At 46.7% G+C, this 20370-nt stretch overlaps 1 protein-coding gene across 4 annotated transcripts in view; it reads right to left on the bottom strand.

Annotated features, from left to right (window-relative positions):
* COPS7B (COP9 signalosome subunit 7B) overlaps positions 1–20370 on the bottom strand; it is a 25396-nt gene that overhangs the window by 1674 nt on the left and 3352 nt on the right. The window contains exons 3-10 of one of the 4 annotated variants that reach the window (XR_003399017.1): positions 18302–18477; positions 17026–17101; positions 15390–15478; positions 14605–14807; positions 13227–13332; positions 5878–5983; positions 1134–2881; positions 705–711 (exon numbers count right to left, since the gene is read on the bottom strand). Coding sequence is in view for 1 of the 4 variants with exons in the window: in XM_026854804.1 (XP_026710605.1) it covers positions 11607–11765; positions 13227–13332; positions 14605–14807; positions 15390–15478; positions 17026–17101; positions 18302–18463 (795 nt within the window). In the remaining 3 variants the exon portion in view is untranslated. Of the gene's footprint in view, positions 1–704; positions 712–1133; positions 5984–10580; positions 11766–13226; positions 13333–14604; positions 14808–15389; positions 15479–17025; positions 17102–18301; positions 18478–20370 lie in introns of those variants that run through there. The other 3 variants (XR_003399016.1, XR_003399015.1, XM_026854804.1) reach the window with 3 other exon arrangements.

Below are 20370 nucleotides of genomic sequence, written 5' to 3' on the forward strand. Positions count from 1 at the left end.
CAGCAGCGCTCCCGCTGCCCGGCGGCCTGGCCCGGCCCGGCAGAAGGACCAGAGACCCCCGGGAGCGATCCCCGGGCTCAGCCGTACGCTCCCGGTTGCTCCCTGTGCTTGACAGACACAGGTGGCCTACGGACAGGCGTTAGGAGGGCCGGGACCCCCTACGCGCCAGTGGTGGGAGGATGAGTGAGGCAGCTGTCTCGGCCATGCTCCACTTCTTTTCATTTAAGGAAAAACAGTACACAACTTCCCCACGTGTCTCCTAGTTGTGGTGACAGCCAAGGGTAGCGTTTTCCTAACTCAGGCTGTGCATCCGAGCAAGTTCTAAAAAGCTGGGAGAAGCTCCCGCCACAGTGCTCCAGGGCCACTGTGCTTAGGGACCGATGGGCTGGAGAAGTGTCACTTCCCTGCAGTGACTGTCTGGGAGAAGCACAGCAGCTCCTCGCTGAGAGTGATGGGGGGAGGAGGTACCACCCTGGCACGGTCCCTGCCAGCAGGTGACACGCAGTGGAACTCTAACCTGGGGAAGCGCTCACCTGCTGCAGCCCAGGCCGCTTGCTCTTCATCCCTCAGCACGGCGCTGCCCCCGCACAGGGACGTGTCTTGGCCCTGCGGTAGCATAAACGGGCACAGAGGGGACCAGATCCAGGCATCCTGCTGCTCTGCAAAGCAACGGGAAGAGCAGGGCCCAGATGTGCCCGCTGGACCCCCAGGCTGGTCCATGGCCATGCCCAGAGGGATGCGTGCTGCTCCTCTGCTCCCTCGTGTAGAGGCTCCTCAGGTCGCCCAAGGAATGGCCCAGCTCAGGGCTCTGAGAAGCACACACACGCTGTGCAGCCAGCTCGCACCCATCCTCTCTCATTAAATTCTCATCAGGACAAAAAAGACTTCTGCTAGACCCAGGGCCAGGAGGAGCAGCACGCTTCTCTGAGCCTCCCCCCTAAATACTCAACAGCCGGAAAGCAAAGGGTGAGCTTCTTCCTTGCTTTAGCACAAGCAAAAAGCTCAGAGAGCCTCTGTTGACTTCAGCACCCCCAAGCCCTATGCCAGGATCATTCTGCCAGGGGCTCCAGCTTGGGATGGGTACGAGGTGTTGTATGGCAAGTACTAACAGGCACTTTGTTCTCATTCCTCACAGGGCTTTGAAACTGTAGTCCATTTTCTCCTACCGTGGCCAGGCAGGGCCATCCCCCAGGCAACGCCTAGAAGAGCAGAGACCCCCCCTGGAATGGACAAAATATGTGGCTGTGTTTTTCTTTTTGGTACGAGGAGTCATGGCACCAGCTGTTTTGGTTTTGTTATTTTTTTAAAAAGTGCTCTCTATCTTATATATATTATATATACAAACACTCACCGAGACAAGGGACAGTGCTTTTCCAAGAGACTGATGAAGCCAGCTGTATAACGTTGCTGTTTGTAAATTCATGTCATGCATAAATGTATTTATGTTGTAAAGCTATTTATATATTGTTTATAAAGAGATATTTATAAAAAAATTATTTATGTAACTAAATGAAAAGTCAAGCATTGTAACATTTTTTGTCCTAAATAGTTGAAAAACTTTAAAAAAAAAAATCATTCCATGTGCCATTTTGTAACCTGTCTTTATTTATCAAATTCACAATTTCTATGTCAAGAGTGATTGATTTTAATAGAGTTAAAGAAGAAATTGTTCAGATGTTTTAGAAAAGTCAGGAGCGAGAGAAAGGCCAGCTTTGATCCCCTATGTAAAAGTAAACTTGCGCCCAAATCCTGTGATGCTCCGATGGACCAAATCCTGCCTGGTGCTGCGTGCAGCCGCAAGCCTCAGCAGAACCCAGCTGAGCTCCCTGCGAAAGCACACAGCCTCAGGCAACCCGCCCATCGCCCGGACCCTGAGCAGCACCGGTGGAAACAAGCCCACCACCTTCAATGGCCTAGACCCGGATTGAGAGCAGAGTGACAGGAGCAGCATTCGGCCTGGACTCTTTAACCGCTTCCCAGTCTGCAGGTTTGGGTCCAAATCTCATCCTGTAGCTATAGCTCTGTCACGGGGCGCCGTAGGGAGACGCGGTCCCCGCTGACAGCAACAAAGAGACAGCGCTGGATCCGGCCCCCAGCTGCGCTAGTGGGAGCAGAGCTTTATGCCGGAGGCGCTGTTATTTAGGATCCAGCAGCTCACTAAGTATCTTGTCGATATTCCCATTCGCCAAACCTTTGCTGCTAAGCTGTAAAGTCCCTTCCTCCAGCAGAGATTTATTTAACTGTGCCTGAGACAATACATAGACAGACTAAAATATACCGAGGGCTGCCTGGTAAGGATTCACAGACACAGCTGTTGCTACAGCTTCTTGCTATGTAAAGTGCATGAAATAAATCGTTAAAATGACTCGGAGCTCTAAAGGAAACAGCAAGCGAGGGGGCGGGGAGCACAGCAAACACACAAACTCCTGCATGAAGGCTCTTTGGTCTCGTTCTTCAAAGACGCCTTAGAAAAAAAAGAGTGGCAGGCACCCAGCCCAGCCGTGACGGGAGTCACAAATTATGCCCTGACCATTGTAGTGGGCTGGGAAACAACGAGCATTATGTTCTGCTGGGCTCTGGTGCCTAGGACAGGGCAAAAAGAAAGTCACCAAGACCTAGAGGCAGAGAGATCCTTTTCCTTAGCAACCACCGGGAAACCATAGAAACCTCCAGCCAGACTCTCCCCAACTATTAGAGAACATTAGGTTTACAGAACAAGGGGATTCATCCCGAGAGCTCAATCATCAGGTTAGGAGCACACATGTGACATCTGCAGCCTCGTACAATCAAAGCCTCTGTCAGAGACAGGTACCCACCTCGCAGTGCCCACTGAGTCCAGCTGGACGGGGAGCAGCAGCTGATGGACCATGTCAGATGTTGCCTATGGGGAAGAAAATCAAGACCCTGGGAGGTCGGGCTGGGAAGGATGGAGGCAGGATGGGGCACTGGCAACTTGTGCCCTGTCTTGGGTCAGTTTGAGCCCTCCAGAAGTGTCTGTAGGTAACAACCCATTGTCAGAGCTCTGTGAGGCAAATACAACCACCCTACTGGCTCCACACACCTTTAAAGGGAAGGAGAGGCTGTACCAGGAGCTCCTAAAGAGATGTCCATCAGAGGGGACTGTCTGCTGTCACCCAGCAAACCTAAGGGACAATAAGGAAATCACCTCCTGCACAGACCTTGCACACCAGATCTGAAGAGTGGTGAAAGGGGATGGTACTGTGGGTCCCCCTCAGGGTCCTGGTCCTTGAGCGTGAAGCAGTGACCACAGCAGAGTACCAGGCTGGACCAAGACAGGACCAATTTCCCACCCAGTTTTGGCTTTTTGCTGCAAAGCCAGAGCTGGAATGAAAGCATCTGCCTGGTGACAGGGGGCCTCTCCTCAACTGAGCAGAGGGAACTCAGTCTCAGGAATTCAATCCACAAAATTTGACCACCTAAGTGAGGTGCAACCTGAGATCAGGTTGGGGGAGATCCCAGAGATCCCAGTCTGGGGTCGCACACGGTCTGGATTCCCGTTTCTCCTCTGCAGCGTAGTCCGAGGGGAAAAGCGCAGCCCCACAGCACAGGTTCCTTCCTTCACTGGGCTTCCTGGAAAAGAGCAAGCCCAAGGAAAAGGACAAAGCTGCATTGCAAAAGGACACTAGTTTGGCAGAAGGAGAACGATGAGAGCGAGAGCTCCCTGTGCAGAGGGAGGGGATAACAGCTTGGCTCCTTGCCTTACTGCTTCTGCTCTGACCAGGGATAAGTCACCCTGTCCCTCAGCACGCTGGTTTCCCACCTGCAGGACAGGAACGTCGTGCCCACGTTGGGGTGTGAGCTTATGTGCAACAGAGGAGGTAGCACTTGGGGGTGAAAGAGCACTTGGGAAAACTTCCAGATCCACTCAACCTTAGCACCCATGTGGCACAGCCAGACTGGTGGGTCTGGCGGGCAGAGACTGGCATTGCGAGTAGAGATCAGTTTTCAGAGTGCTGACAAGCACCTTGCTCGGTTTGGTGGACAGGCCAGAACAGGACATGGAAATGGTTCATTAGAGCACAGCAAGCACCTGATAAAGCCACAACTGGGTCTCCCTGACAGGGACTCAGTAGGAAATGAGGCCAGCAGGAAACAGAGGGGCCACAGGAATCTAATTAGTAGGGGAGGAGGCATCACGTGCAGTAGAAACAAATTGATCTCACATCACTGCCTCCCTTGCGGGCCAGCTAGGTCAAATCCTCACAATACCCAGTAAAAGGATATAAGGCCCGCACTGGAAAACCCCTTTCCCACATCTCAGCCCGGAAAAAGCATTAACTGAACAGCAAGAGCTGTCCTGGATGAAATCTGCAGCCTCAGGGGGGTGGCATCTGACATCTCTGCAGCATGCTCAGAGAACAGCCTTTAGCAGAGGTGTACACACACACCTGGGAGCAAGGGTGGCAGGAGTCCCAGGCTCCTCTGTCCACACTCAGGTCAAACTAGCACTCACAGGACCTACAAGTTTCCTGCACTACCAGCTGAATAAGCAGTAGCCACATGCAGCTTCCAAGTGGGAGCACTTGTGACACGACATGGGAACAGCCTTGATTTCCCTTCTCCAGAAGCTATTCCTACCATGAGATGAGCCATAGGCCCTCAGCCTGAAAAAGCACGCTGCTCTCCAGTGAAAAAGGGCAAGAGCTGTTGAACAAGTGCCTTGCAAAGCCCAAACAGGCCAGAGCAGACCTTGGAGCTCTCACAACAGGGACAAAGTTGCCCTCTAATGTGTGGGAAGTCTATTTGGTTCCCCCAGCCTGCACTGCATGTTCTTCCCTGGTACCATTAATGCAACTTTTCCAAGGTATTTATTGCTGAAGGGTTACAAAGCCCAGCTCAGGTGACAGGAAATCCCAAATCAATGAAGAAAAAGAAAATCTCAGAGCCCCAGAGCAGGAGAACAGTGGAATTTTCCAGCTGGAAAGGGACTTGAGGCATTGAGCAGGGACTGCCGGGGGCAGCAGCACACATGCCCCTGCCACTTGCTCTAGGACTTCTCCAAGCATGGGCTGCTTCCCTCAGAATGCAGAAAAACAAAGGGAAGGGATAACAGAGCAGCTTCCAGAGGGAGCCTGCGCTTGACACAAGCGTGAGTCGAAAACAAGAAGGGAATTGAATTCAGGCCCCTTCCTGTCAGTCAGCGACTAACCTTGTCAGAAGGGATGGCAGCACTAACCGAATCAGGCAATTCATTAGGTTGGGGCACACAGCAAAAGCCCATGCTCTCTGGAGCAGAACTACAGTGAAAATCCAGGGTAATGAGTTGCAAACTGCCTTTGTAAATGACACTTCTGCAGTGACTCTGGCAGGCTGGGAAAAGAGCTAATAGGAAAATCATTAGGTAGCATCCCTTTGATATTGTTGAAAACGACACAGGCTATTTTTCCTGCCCCCTCCATAATTAACCTGGCATATTACCCATAATACTCCAGGCTGATATTCCCATAGTGGACCACCTTATTTGTGTCAGGGGAAAAGAAGGGTATGGTACACAGGAGGATGATGGCTTCTGGAAAAGCTTAAAAAGCTTTAAGAGTCCCCCCCTCCCCGTACACATGCATCTTCTTCAATTCCATCAGCAATGAACCTCTGCCCAGCCAGGATACCAAAGCACTTTCCAAACCTCTGTCACAAAGTCAGCACACAAAAGGCTGTCCTGGGAAACGCAGCTGCAGAGGAGCTGACTTGCCCAAGGTTTCTTTCTGCAGCTGTAGCAGAGCTGGAATAGACACAGCTCTGCGCTTTGCCCCCTATTTATAACACTGTCCTTTGTCCTTGATTTCCATTACGCTAAAACAGGCAAGAGCCTGTGCCTCCCTAGATGCAGAACAGCTCCGAGGAGCAATGCCTACCCACCTGGCTTGTCTGCCAGCAAGCAGAGGTGTCATCTCACAGTCATGATGTAAAAGGAATAGCATCACAGCTGGCAGGTGATCCTGTAGGAACTGGTGCTCTCTAACAGCTGCGAAGGTGACAATGAAACACCAAGACGTTACTTATTGCATCAGCGCAGGCAGCCTTAGGACTGTGCTGATCATGAGACAGCGACTGAAACATTAGGGCTGGTTAGATAAACAGCATCCTCAGGAAGAGTCTGGAGGGCTAGACAGCACTACTTCCAAACTCCGCACCTATGAAGATACAACCCTGCAGTCAGAGAAGCTCAAAATACTCACAAAAAGGCCAATCTCTGATGGAGCGAGGCTTCACTTACCCGCCACAATCAGCTCTTCTGGAAACACAGAGGTATCGTCTGCCTGAGCATTTGAAAAATGCCCTGATGATATAGAGGTTCACAAGCCTCTATAGGAGACCTGGACCTGTGGAAGGGTGTCCTATCTTCTACTAAAATTACACCAAGCAAGGACTATTGGCACAAATTCTTTTGCACTCTGTGGCAAAATACACATTTCAGAACTGTTAAATGACCTTATGGTGTACCATTACCACCTAGAATTTCCAGTGTGTACGTTCATTTGCTAGGACAGGGACAGCTTTTCTTCTTGACAAGAAAGCGCCATGCTCACAGCTACTGATGCAATTTGCAACCTGTAGTAAATATATCAGAGCATCTTGTGAGGTCTACACACTGTGGGAAAAAGAAGCATGTGTGCCTGTGTATTTTGAGACAGTGAGCGAAGTGCTGCTCTGAGTAATCCCTTATGTGGTTCACTAATCAGAGAAGGGGGTACCACCACAGTGCCACTAAGAAGGAGGGTGCAGCCTAGGCTAGGGGGTAAATACACACTCTCTTTACAGTACACCTCTCTAGCTTCAATCACTTACCTCTGGTAGTTCTGTGGTAGGGCCAAACTTGATGAAATATCAGCAAAATGTCAACAGGCCCTGAGAGACACTGACCTTTGCCACAGAGCAGAGTGAAACAATGACATCCTTCTAAAATCTCTGCTGAGAAATTCAGTCAGACTGTCAGGTTAAAATTCCATAATAAAAATACACGGTTGAGGTTACAAGTAGGAGCTGAGATCACTCTAAACTTTAATTTACCTTTCTTGATGCCCGTGGGTTACTTTCTCTCAGATTACGCAAAAATCAGCTAGACAGATTCAGGTTTTGGTTCCCTTGCATTAGGTCAGATGCCATAAAGGACTTGGAGGGGATAAAACAACAGAAAACTTTGTATGGGAGTAGGTACCAGACATCTGGCTAGCTGGGTCTATATACCTGTGAGGCAGGTTCTTTAATTTCTCCATTTCCCCATTATTCGGAATTCCCCATTATTCGCTGTTTCTCTCCATTGCAAAGTTTGCAACAGGCTCAGATACTGAAGTAACAAAGCCACCAGCAGCAACACACCTAGGAATGCACAAGCTGTGACTGTTTTACCCCAGCAGGAGCTGGGCTTTACACGGTTTTCAAGGTCAGAGGCCTCCCTAAAGAGCTTAGATGTGCTCAAATAAACCTGTGCAGAGCTGAAAGTTTAAGAAAAGCCTGTTTCCCCCACATGACTTGTTACATTCCAATACAGCTATCAAAGTTAATAGCACTCTTCCTTCTGCCTCCCTTCCAATGAGTAAACCCAACTTTCTTCTTGCACACATGGACCAATGCATTTTCCCCTCACAGGAGAAGCAAACACTAAAAATCAAAAACACCTACTGAGTTCTGTACGATTTTCCACTCTTCCAGGAACAGAAAGCTGTTCAGCAAAATTCACTTTGTAGGACTGGTGGAAAAATGGCCACCTCTTACCATCACTCCCTCCTACGGGAACAAAAGCTTCACTTTCCCCAGCTTCACTCTGGGGAGCAGGTCTGCAGGTCCTACTCCTGTACACAATACATGGAGTCCGACCTGCAAGCCTGCGCACAGGTCCACAAGCACCCACAGGATTCCAGAAGTCTTCACAAGACTGATTGCAGGATGGGTCTCAAATCTGAACACAGAAGGGTCTGTTAGCATCACTGATTTTCCCTCCTGCTCTCAACAGAAGACTAAGATAGCATTCAACTTATCTAAGGAGTTGAGGAGGGAAGTAAAAGAACAATGGATTTTGAGCAAAAACTTATTTTCTGTAAAAAGATTGACATCAGCGTTGCTTTATCATGTTCCAGAATTGCCTGATGTTAGCTGGTATCAACCGAGTCACAGCAGGAATGCCAGGGACATTTGTTAGCATGAGGCACAGCTTTAGGGCTAGGGCAGTCTACCAGCACTGCAATCAGCTGAGATCCTCTCTTTCATTTTCCAGCTCAGTGCTCAATTCCATATTAAACAAGCACTAGTACAAGTGGAGCTGTAGAACATGAAGCTAGACAATAAAGCCCTGAAGAGCAGAGGGAAGGCAGCTCCATCTACTTTGTCTCCCTCCGGGTGGAGGAGGGAAACAGAAGTTCAATAGCTCAAACTCTGTCCTGCTGCAGTCTTGAAGTGAGCTGCAGCTGGAGCAGCCCGTTGCTGCCATAAAACAAAGTAGGGCAGGATGCTGTCCCCACATCAGGGAGCAGTGTCCAGCAGCGCTCAGACAAACAGCGTTAGCTGCCTCCAGCAGGCACAAGCAATACATGAGGGTTTGCATCAAATCCACTTCTGCTTCCATCTCCTTCTTGTTCCCAGAGCACAATTAGGCTCGCCAGGCACTCCCCACTTGAAACTGTCCAACAATTTAGTCCCCACCAGCCACCAATTCACACAACTGCACTCTAAGCTGCTGCCCTCCCTGCAGTCACAGGGACTCAATGCAGCCTTTTTCTGCTGTCCTTCTCAAACAGCATAGCACCTCCTGCATCCTTCCCTGTTAACAACTGTGCCTTCTGCTTCATTCCTGGAATAGCTTCTAACTCTTTCCTTCAAGCCAGATTCATTAACCAGCTGCTGCAGAGCTGTTTGCCTCCCCCAGGTACTCTGTGCATGTCATTTGTTAATGACTCATCTCCGACTGGGCTCATTGCAAAGACACCCCCCTCCTTTTGCGGCACCAAGCACATTGCTGGCACACCAGGAAAGCCAAACACGCAAACAGCTCGGTTCCCTCCAATACCCCATTCCCTTCTCCGTCCTCTATCACCGTCAAGCATGGGACAGCTCTTTATTCAAAGTGCTATTTCCTCCCTTGCTTCTTTGCTGATCAAAGGCAATGTGTACTGAAGCATAAATAAGATCTTCACCCCCAGCCAGGCTTTAAGAACAGCAAAAACATAAGAACAAGCTCAAAAACTTCCAACGCACTAAAGAAGCTTCAGCAAACTAATGTGACTCCTGTAACTGGCAAGGACTAAACACCAAGGATGCCAAATTCACATCTATTTCCCCAGCAGACTGCAGCTTGCCGAGAAGCTAAAACGATTTCCAAAGGCATTTCTATTCTCCGACCTCCTCACAGGACTGATACTAAAAATGGGAAGGAAAGAAAACAGCTAGGGAGGACCACAGAACCTCTTCTCAAACTAGTGAGAAACTAGTCAAATCTAGTGAGGAACTGGATGGCCAGTACACTGCAGCTGCCCACGTGGAAAGCCAGAAACAGACTCAGTCCACCTCCATCACACCGATTGATTATACTTGGGTACACAAAGTCTACCTACACCTCCTGAGAAGCTGACAGCTAAACAGTGGAAGAAGTTAGTTCAGAAACTAGTACTGTTGCTGCTTGGGAAACAGTTCCCTTGAGATACAGGGAAAGGCTTCATATTCACTTATCCTTCCCTTGGACTTTTTTGGCTAGCATTTCTAGGGGGAGAGTGAGCTGGCAAAGAATCAGAAACCAAGGGACTAGACTCAGCAGAAGCTGGATGGGAAGTATTTAGATCCACCTCTCAAGATTAAAAGCTGGTGTGCCTGCACTGCAGGAGAAGGAGAGGAATATACTTTCACAAGAGTACAAGTCCTGTGGCTGAGGACTGAAAACACACAGATGGCAAAGAATTCTGGTAGCAATAAGAGGAAGGCACGTGCATTACACAAGTAAGTGCAGGTGACAGCTGGCTGCAGGGCTGGAGCACTGTCACAGTCCTCTGTTTGAACAGCTCCTCTGCCCACTCACTGAAAGCCCTTCTCTTTACAGCATGGAGTGAAGTGAAATGCAGGGGCCAAACTACAAAGCAATACTCTGCTAGACCCAGAGGAAGGAATCAACTGGCCTAATACAAAGCACAACTACAAACCTTCCACAATCAGGCATCAAAGGTATTCAGGCTCAGGACACTGGGCTCAGCTACTGGCTTTGCCACAGATCCTTCGGCACAAATTTGAACAAACCACTGACAAAATGGGAAAAGCACTTCCCTGCCTCCCGGATGCATTAGGGACATTAGTCAGACCTTCTGATAATATAACATCAAGAATCATATAACTGCTCAATTGAGCAAGTGTCATTGGACTACAAGCCTAAAACAGCCTCAAAACCAAGACTCCAGACTCTGACATTAAATCAGCATTTTTAATTTTTTTCTAAAATGTGCTTTTTTGTGAATTGCTGTTTCAATGCCAACCCCATCCTCCCCCTTAAAAAAAAAAAACAACCCACACCTTGCCAAACTAGGTGCAAATCACCTGAAGTTAGTCTGTAACAAATAAAAAACACAAAACAAGGGCTGAAATGCTTTAGAATCACAACAATGTACAAAAAAAGTGAGGAAAATACAACCTGAAAGTGTTCAAAATTCAGAAAGACTAGTCAAGTCCATTGCTTCAAGGGGATGCTGCTGCAACCCTTGCCAGCGGGTCCTGGGCCACCAGCCTGCCACGATGCTAAATGGGCTCTTCTCCCATGCCGACCACTGTCACTAGCATCCAAGGAAGATCAAACGCATCAGTTTGAAGGTATCAGTGGGGGAAACAACTCACAAGCAGCTCTGGGAAGTCCCATCACATTCAGAAGGAACAGTTTCTAGTATGCTCCTAACCACCTGCAAGAAGGAAGGCTTGAAAGAGCAGCTCACTTCCTCCTTATTGTATTGATGCCTCAGAGATGCAGAACAGTGCTTTAAATCTTCGAGAGATTGAAGGGCTTTGTAAGGGCAGTAAACAGACAGTTAAGTAAACAGCCCAGCACTGGATCTCCACAGAGCGAGGTAGTGTGAATTTCACCCCAGTTTAAAATAGACAGGGGTAGCGGAAAGGCTGAAGACTTCCATGTAAAGCAGTTCCTGGCCTAGAAACCTTTCTGCGCTCCCTTTGGGAATGTAAAGATCTGTGTTGATGGCTTCCTCGCTCCCAGCCTGGCTTTGGTAGCCACACTTCAACCCTGGGACTCAGACACTTGCTACAGAAGTTCTCCCAAGATCTGATTTAGTACAGCAGCTTCCTCAAGGTTAAGCAGCAATGAGACTGGCTGGGAGGGAGCAAAACTGTCCACAGATTATTTTTTTTTCCTGCCCCTTTTGGTTAGTCCCTCTCTTTAGAAGTCTCTCTTTACAGGACTAGAACAAGAACACCCTGGAATTTAATATGGGCTGCACAGTGTAACTTAGCCAGGTGCTGCTAACTGGGAGCTGTATTCAAACAGGGCTTTTATTTACCAGCCTGGAAGTGACTGGCCCAGAACCCACTGCAAAAGGAGACACAGGCCCTTTTTTGCTCCTCCTGTTGTCATTCCTAGCTGAACGACATTTAGATGGCATGTTCTAGTGACGGCTGGAGACCAGCCCTTTGACTTTGGACATCTTCTTTGTGGGCTGCCTTTGTTCTGTGTGTGGAGGGCACTCTCGCTCTACCAGCTGCTGTTCCATCTCCTGTGCCGACGACGAGGCTGTAGCTTTTAATGTTTTCTTTATGTTTGTGACCTGGCCAAGAAGAGACAGTGAATCAGCACCTGCTTCTTCCTCCCCTTGCAGTATAAACTCTGCTTATATACATATTGAAAAACCCCTGGAGTAGCGTGGAGATTATAAAATAAACTCTCCCATCAGAAACATGCTCTGCACTTGGGTTTATTAAAGGTAATGTTTCATCCTCACTTGGAGCCAGGAGTTATAAATATTTCCAGTCTGGGTCCAATACGGAAAAACTAGATTTTTTTTTTTCTTCTCTGAAGAGCGAATGGCACAATATTGTACCACCTTTCTGGCTGGCTGGAGGGACCTACTACTGCCTTGGTACAGAAGGCAGTCATCCTACCATTATGTTGCCAGAAGCAGGAAGGACAAAGGAGACTGTGAAAAAAACAAACTTACACTTAGGGCAGCACTCAGAAAGGGAAAATGCCATTTGGCCTAGCTAGCTGTCTGAGACACAGATATTTGCTAGAAGCAAGAACAGAAATTGGTTTTGTGTGAGGCAACAGTACCGCTTCTGCTACTCTGGTTGAAAAGGAGAGATACAGCACCAGGCACTATGTCCCCTGGAACCCTGTAGAGCTCACCAGAAATACAATGAGCAAACCTTAAAAAAAACCCCAACACAGGCCAAAACAAGTTTAGGAGTCAGGTGTGCCAATTCCAGGCCAAAGGCATCTGGCAAACCAAATGCACCATGGGTGCCAGTCAAGCCGCCAAGCATATGCTGCTTCAGAAGGCAAACGTAAACCTGCAGGGATGCAGCACTCCGCAAGAAATAAACCCTGAGCAAGCGTCTCGGGAGGACCATTTTCACCTTTACAGCTGTATTAGCCAAGATTTGTTCTCACAAGTAAATACACATCAGCAGGGGCTACAATCGCGTGCCCCTGCTGCCATCTATCGCCTAGCTGCCGTGGAGCAGAGGCAGGAGCGCTCCCCAGCCACTGCTGCTACGAGAGCTCAGAGGCCTGTCTGGGTGCTCAACTTGTCCCCCAAGAGAAAGACCCCAAAGGAAGCCGCTGAGGACACTTTTTTGCAAAAGCAATGAAACTCGAGAGATTTTTGTTAATTACACTTTCAGGTTTAAAACAAAGAGAACTGTCTTTTCCTTCCTGACTTGTACAAAAGGAAGAGGATTGCACGAAAGCTCTGTGTTAAAAGCACACTTTTCCTAACAAATCAATTCAGAAAAGCATAACTAGTGTAGCCACCTAGCCAAAATTTATAAAAATTTATAAAGAAAAGTTCCAACCTGCTTGGAGTGGGCAAATTGGATGTTTGTGGTATTACTAGCACACGGAAGCAGACATGTTTTCTTCCTACCTCAAACCACCACATCCGGTTTGCATGATTGCTAGCCTACTTCAAAGAAGCCATGACCATTATCCAGGTGTTACCATATTCTTTTCTTCAGTAAAGAAACATTTATCAAAAACCATAAGTGGTCTGAAGTGACCCTGTACCCACCTCCATCTCTACCTGCTGTTGAGTTCGGTGATGGTTCTCTTTGTATTGGTTGGCTCTAAGTACTTGCTGCTCAATTCCTAAAAGAACCGCTTCACAACATTCACACCTGCAAGATACAATGTCAAACAGTGTTTACAAGTCCACTCTGGAGCAGCTCAATCAGGCAAAGTCATGCTCACTTAAAAGTTTAGGAGATCACTAAATTGACGCTTTGTGCTTAAGAATTCCAAAAAGTTAGCAATAAAAAGCTTTGCTGCTTATTCAGTGTATTCCACAGTATTCTTTAGCCAGTCCATGTTACTTACCTGCCCACCAAAAAGTGCAGGTTCGATGCACTTTCAACTTCCTTTGCAATCAGAATTACTGCTTAAACGGATGCAACATATTTTTCAAAAGTAAGTAAAACTTTAAAACTAAGCCAAAAAGTTAGATTGACAGAATCCCCCTGCCTGTTAAGTGTTCAAACGACAAGAACACTCCTGCAACACAGAACTCATAACCAGACAGGACAGAAAGGGAATTGGTAGTGGTTCACTGTTACTTTCCAAACAATGCTGTAAGGTCCTGGAAGCTGCCAGAGCCCTCCCACCATGAGATTGGGGAATTTGGAGCAGAGAAGCAAAAAACCTGCCCCCTCCTCAAGACAGCATATTTGCCCAGCAGTTTAATTACTTTTCATGCACTCATTACCATAGTAACTGGGAAGCAATTCCCAGCCAGCTCAGAACCTGCCACAGGCTTCACAGTCTACAGAAGAATTTGTTTGGGTGGGAAAGGAATCCGACAAAAGGATGAGAAGCAGCCTGCTGGCAAAGGTACAAAAAGATAGTACCACAGACCCAGTATGGTTGCATGCAGCCTGCATTTGCAGGACAAAGAGAAAACAAAGGCATCTGAAACTTCAGACTTGAAGAGACATCCCCTCCAAAGAACTGTGATTCTCTAGAACTTGCCCATGCAGTCCTCATCACAGTGAAAAAGGCTGAAAAGTAATGGAGTGTACTGTTTTCAGTATCAAGCGTAACAGCAGAAGGGGGAGTAGTAGCTCCCACCATAAGACCATGACCCCAGTCTGGCACATCTGTTTGAAGAGGCCTTGACTCCTCACTAGGGTTCTGACATGTAAGAACTAAGGGGAGAGCAGACTCTCAAGACCTAGTACAGTTTGGCTTGATACATAACACAAATTAAATCCTAGATGGGATCTTGGAAAACATGCCCAATAGACTCTTCCTCCAAGTACCTACTTACAGCGTAAGACTCCTGATTAATGGAACATGGTGAAATTGAGCCAGCACTTGAAACTTTGAGGAGTAAGAAAAAAAAAAACAGAACAAGCCATGTACAAGGAACAAGGAAGGTGGAGAGACTGCCTCACCATTCCTGGAGTGTTTTGACAATGTTACTGATGTCCTTCTTCTGAATGTCTCTGCCGATACAAAAGTCCACCTCTAGCACCTGGTTTCGTTGATCCAATTTCCCCTGGATAATATCTGTATAAACTGCTTCAATAATCAGATCTTCCAACTCCCTCAGATTCCTCATATCCAGGTCCTTCAGCAACACAGAATAGGGAATGCACTGAAAACAGCAAGTCCAAGAATAAGTTAACAGTCCTAGAGACAAAATGAACGAACAGTTGAGTCTCAGGTCAAGACCCAAGTGTTTACTGTACCCTACACTTCAGCCTGCAAGTACAGCAGTGACTGATCGTAGCAGAACAAACGCCTGCTACTAGGCTACATAATATTCCGAAACAACTTTGGTAACTCCTGAAGCTTTGGCATAGCACATTTGGGAGGAAAAAAGGTAATGGGATTGCAGAAGTAATTAAGACTGTTGCTTGGTTTTCTCTAGAACAAAAAGTCAGTGTTTTTAAGAATGATTCTCCATCTCCAGCCATGGAAGAAGCCATGCAAAGTTTCCCAACCCTTCCTGACCAATTTGCATGGCAGTTCAGACACCCCCACATGTAACCCAGTGGACTTCCATGGATTGTCCCAAATGCACCATGAGAGAACACCGTATATTACGGGTAGTTTCCTAGATGCAGGATTTTTTGTGATTACTCATGCAGGCTGATATAACTTGAATGCTACAGAATTTACGCCATTTTCAAAACCAAACAAAAAGAAGACTGCTATCATACACGGTGTACATTACCTTCATTCTGGAAGCCAGGCTTACAATCGTCAAGTGTTTCAGCTTGTTTTTCTGAGTCACTGTTAATTCAGGCAGGTTATCTTTGTTTGCTGTTGATGTTAAAAAGACAAGATTTGGGACTCTCCTTCAAGAAATATATATCCAGGCTGCAGAATTTCAGGCTAGTTACACTACACTAGGCTGTAAAGGCTGAACTTCTCCAGCTACTGTGGGTGCTGGTGAGCAAAGTGAGCTGCTGCTGATGACAGATTAGCATGCCCAGAGAGAGAGGGGAAAAGTTAAAAAACAAGTTGGCAATTCCATTCTTCTATGCTTCTTTAGTAATTCTGGTTTTGGAATTAGAACATAATTCACATCTACACAAGTGGTGTCCTGCCAAAACGGTTGGTCAATGCTTTGTTTCTACCACCAAGTCATTTTTATTTCATTAGCAAGCTGACAGAATAAAATCTTCCCCCTTTGCTGATCTGGTTGTAAATACAGCTGGTTTTATTTCTCTGAAGAGCTGCAGAATTTAGGGTTGAAAGTGTAAAGTACCAGGCTGAGGAAGAGAGGAGAAATTACTAATCTAGATGGCCTTACTGTCATTGTATTATATCCATGTGCCTCATGAATATTTAAAAACAGAAGGGAAACTGGCGGCCTTCCAAAGCAAAGAAACTCTTTAAAATATCTGCTTTAATGGAAATTAGTGTTGCAGAGCCACTCAAGTCCTCCCATCTATCCCACCTCATTTGGAGCTCTACATTTTGATTACTTTTCCCCCTTTCTCTTTCTTCACTGGAAAAGGAAGAACAAACTGCACTGTCACATGCTGGGACACAAGACCCATGCACAGCAAACACATCCTCTCATCAGTCACAGAATTCATGAGGCTCGTGTTGCTCCACAGCCACTGGAATTTCCAGTCCTTGCACTTATGGGTGCCACTTCTTACAGGAACTCGATAGCTCACCCACCACAGTGACAGCCAGCACTATGACAGAATTATCTGTCACACTCTGTAATGGTCTGGATTAGGCTGCTACCCACAAATGAAGTGTTAAATTGTAGCAGAATGGAAGCATAAGCACCAGAGATAAAAGCACATCTCGACAGATACTAAGATGATTCACACATAGTCCTTCCGAAGCTGTATAAAAGTCATTATTTCGATTTGTATTCTAGCTAAGAAATGCTTCATTTTGTTTCAGCAATGCCATCACAGAATAAAAGGTTGTCCCATAAACCATATAGGTTTTTATAAATAATGCAGAACAATTTTGTCTAAGTTTTCTGCAGCTTCCATAACCAGTGTCATCTGAATTTCAAAACAGATGTCTGAAATTGCACTCCACAGAGTTAAGTGGCCTGTGAACATCAATGAATCCTGCTACAGACCAACTCAATCCAGTGCTGCAGCGCAATCCAAACCAGTAAAACATCATAGTCTCTTGTCCTTCCTCCACATTTCAGCAATCCAAAAGCACATATGACCCAGAGACCCCCTACGAACAATTCTCCTCCTGAGCAAATTCTGTTCTTGGACACTTTCACCCAGCCACACTACACCAGCTACCACAGAAAGCAAAGAACTGTCTCTGACAATTCTAAAGGGCAACCCAGTCTCGTATTCTGCAAACAAGCCATCTCTTACCTACATAGTCTGGGTACGTTCCATACGCAAACAGGCTCAACAACTGGAAATAAGCAGCATGAGACCCTTCAGCAAGCTGGATGGGAAGAAAACAAAAGAAATTCCATATAAAGTGGCAACATGCAAGACAACCCTGGTAGGCAACTTCTCCAGAGAACGTTTTAAGTCTACGTAGGACAAGTACCCAGAAAAGCAATTATGTCCCGATCTTAAAGAGCTGGACCTGCTCTAAGGCCTCATGAGCAGCAGCAAATTTCAGCAGTTTCAGAGACAAGATGATCCAGCCATTTCTGTGCACCAGAACATAACTACAGCTTGGACTGTCAACTGCTTTGTGCAGCACCTTAGGAGGTAACAGAAAAAAGTGACTCAATTTCAGCTGACACACTGTAGGGCCAGCTCTTCTCATCATGTGACAAGAAAGAAGGCAGTGGTGTTGGTTGGTTAAGCATCCTTGCTATTAGTGGGAAAGCTAAGACAGCTTACCTGCAGAGCCACAAAAACTTCAAAGCAAAGCAAGCTAGTACATTGGAAAGTAACAGCACTCCTCTTACCTCTTACAGGCAAACACTTCACTGGAATAACTGCAGGACCAAGCAGTGATTTTTACTGAGGGTTTTTTTTAAATACGATTTGCTGAACACAGATTCAGGAAAAAAACATACTTGGGATTGGATGCTGAAAAACTAGAGAGGCATTTTTTGGCATATCTAAGAGCCCCTTTGGAAGGCCAAACTTGCTGTATGCCACATTATCCCAGCTGCAGAGATACTCAACCTAGATTTCCTCACTGTAGTAGAGGGGGGTGCTGGGGAGGCATTTTCAATAAAAGCTCTGGAACTTACTTTCCACCTTGGTTTGAAATGGTTTGGATTTGGTTACTACCCAGGCCTGATACACTAGACATCTGTTCACAAAGACTTTTAGAGCGCATTGCAGTTATGCTTTCCAGGACAGTGAAGGAGCAGAAAAGGATTTCTTCATTGTTGGCTGGCTAGGTGCCTTCTTAAAACTGTGATGGTGCTGATGCCAGGTTTTTGCTGTATTAGCAATCACATTAAGGAAGCAAAGCTTTATGTAGGTATTTTTTAATGTCTAATATATACAGGGAAAAACAACGTCAATCTCTCACACAAAAATATCTCAGAACCAAGATAAGTGGCACCAGACCCTTCCTGGCACAGAAATTTCACACAAGGGTTATCTGTGGGACCTTCTGGAGATCCCTTATATTGGGAGTGCAGAAAAGGCATTAGGATAGAAACTCATCTCTTACCTCTTGCACATTTTTCAACTCCAATAGCTCTCCGAAGACATAAACCCCAGGAGCCTCCAGCACTTGATTTATAAGAGCAGTCAGAGCTGAGCCACTTGTACCTTTGGCTAGTAAAATAAACTGCTCTAGAAGATTGCACGATGGTTTCTGTTCTCCTGCCATTCTAGGTTTTCAATCTGTCAATAAAAGAACATGATATTAATACATCCTTTCTCCTCTGCTGAATTCTGTCTGGCAGCGGATCGGAAGGTACACTCAGCATAGTAATGTTTCAGTGTCAGCAGAGCCAGGTTTTTCTTCAGCATTCAGAGGGCAGGCCAAGAACCCAGCAGGTGTGACTGCTGATTTATCTGTGGAGCAAAAACAATTCATGCAATATCTGAGCAAAATTTCTGCAGACTGGCTGGTCAGTTCCCTAAAAGGATCTACTCCTGCTAGTAGGAAAGGAGATTAGATTCCATGCTGGTTTCAGACTTTTCCTTCTACAGATGCTGCCAAATAATACCAACTGCAAAGATGTTTATTATTACCTCTAATAGAGGTCAGTTAAGACTTCCTCCTTCCTCATTACACAGCTTCAAAACACCAACTAAATTAAGTTTCCATGATGAACTGATTCACCTTGTAGGCCAGCACATCATACCTTTGCCTTTGATATCAGCTACAGATAAAACATGTGTACATAATTCTTATTGCTTTTTGAGCCTAAAATGCAAAGAAAAACTGTGGCCTGTAGGTAGTTTACCATTTTACATTGTACTGCTGAATTGTTTGGGGTTAACTGGAAAGCTAAGTGGTAAAAATACCCTTTCTACAAAGGCTCTATTTAAGTCCTGGTAAAGAGAGGTCTTTGTCTCCAGCTGCTGCCTGACATTTCTGGTGTCCATGTTGCCTCCCAGCACCAACATGTTGCTTTTGAAATGTAAACCACTATTTATTAACAAGCTCAACAAAATAAGTTGTTTGTATACAAACAACTAAGAAAAAATTTCTGAACATTATTCAGACACCAAACAAAGCACTTAGCAGATAAGGGTTTCATTGTGTTATATTTATATTGAATAATTATCAAGTGTAGCATGTAACCTTTACTCCAGGGTGAAGAAAACCAAACATCAGAGAACCTGTCTCGTTCTGCATGACCACCGGGACCACATCTGCCCTTGTGGGAGTAGTACAGTCACACAGGTGTTTGCACTGGTTTACCATGCCTAACCAAATTAAGACTTGTGAAGGCAACGCTGCCAGCTTCCTTTATCAGTCAACTTCTAAAAACACACTTTACTCCATTCAGTTGCACCTGCAGGTATAAATGGTCCCAACCTGAGTGGGTAATCTTTTGCACTCTCCGCACAAAGATTTTGCGGTTCTCAGTGTAAAGAACTCTTTGGGGTTCTTTTCAATCAGAGGCACAGCCTGACTGAACAGTACTTCAGTTTCAACCGAGAAATCCCTGCAATACAACAACGCTCAATGTGGCTTCCTGATACACCCGAGGGCACATCAGCACCGCTCTCCACGCTCACTGATAAGAAAACCCACACAAGGACAGGCAATTTTCTCAGGAGGGCGCAAGAAGTGACTGAGCTGGGAATGAAATCCAGATTTCACAGTTCCCGAGTTATTTTCCTCCCTCACAGGTAATTGAAACACACGCTGGTGTATGGGGTTACAAAAGACTGGTTGGCTTTATCCATGCCTTGCTAGGAAAGGAATGCTAAAATGCCAATTCTCTGCCCCTTTCCAAGTTAAGGTTCAGACCACAAGCATCGCTACTGCAACCTGTCCGCGCAGCCGTGTCACCGGGACGACCTCAAGCGACTTAACGCTGGTGAGAAGTGACTGAAATACAAATGGAGACACTTTAAGGGAGCTTGCCCGAAGGCTGCAGCAGCCCATACAGGGGGCGAACCGGGCTGGTCCCTCCAGGCCGGCCTTCTGCAGCCCCCCCGAGCTCCCTGAAGGGGGTCGCGGCAGGAAGCGGCACGCAGAGCCCCCAGCAGGGAGGCGGGCACGGAGGCAGCCAGGCCCCCCCAGACCCCCGGCAGCGCCCTGGGGCCCCGCCGAGC

The sequence above is a fragment of the Athene cunicularia genome (assembly GCF_003259725.1).
Source record: "Athene cunicularia isolate RWA chromosome 9 unlocalized genomic scaffold, athCun1 chr9_part1, whole genome shotgun sequence".
Taxonomy (NCBI): Eukaryota; Metazoa; Chordata; class Aves; order Strigiformes; family Strigidae; genus Athene; species Athene cunicularia.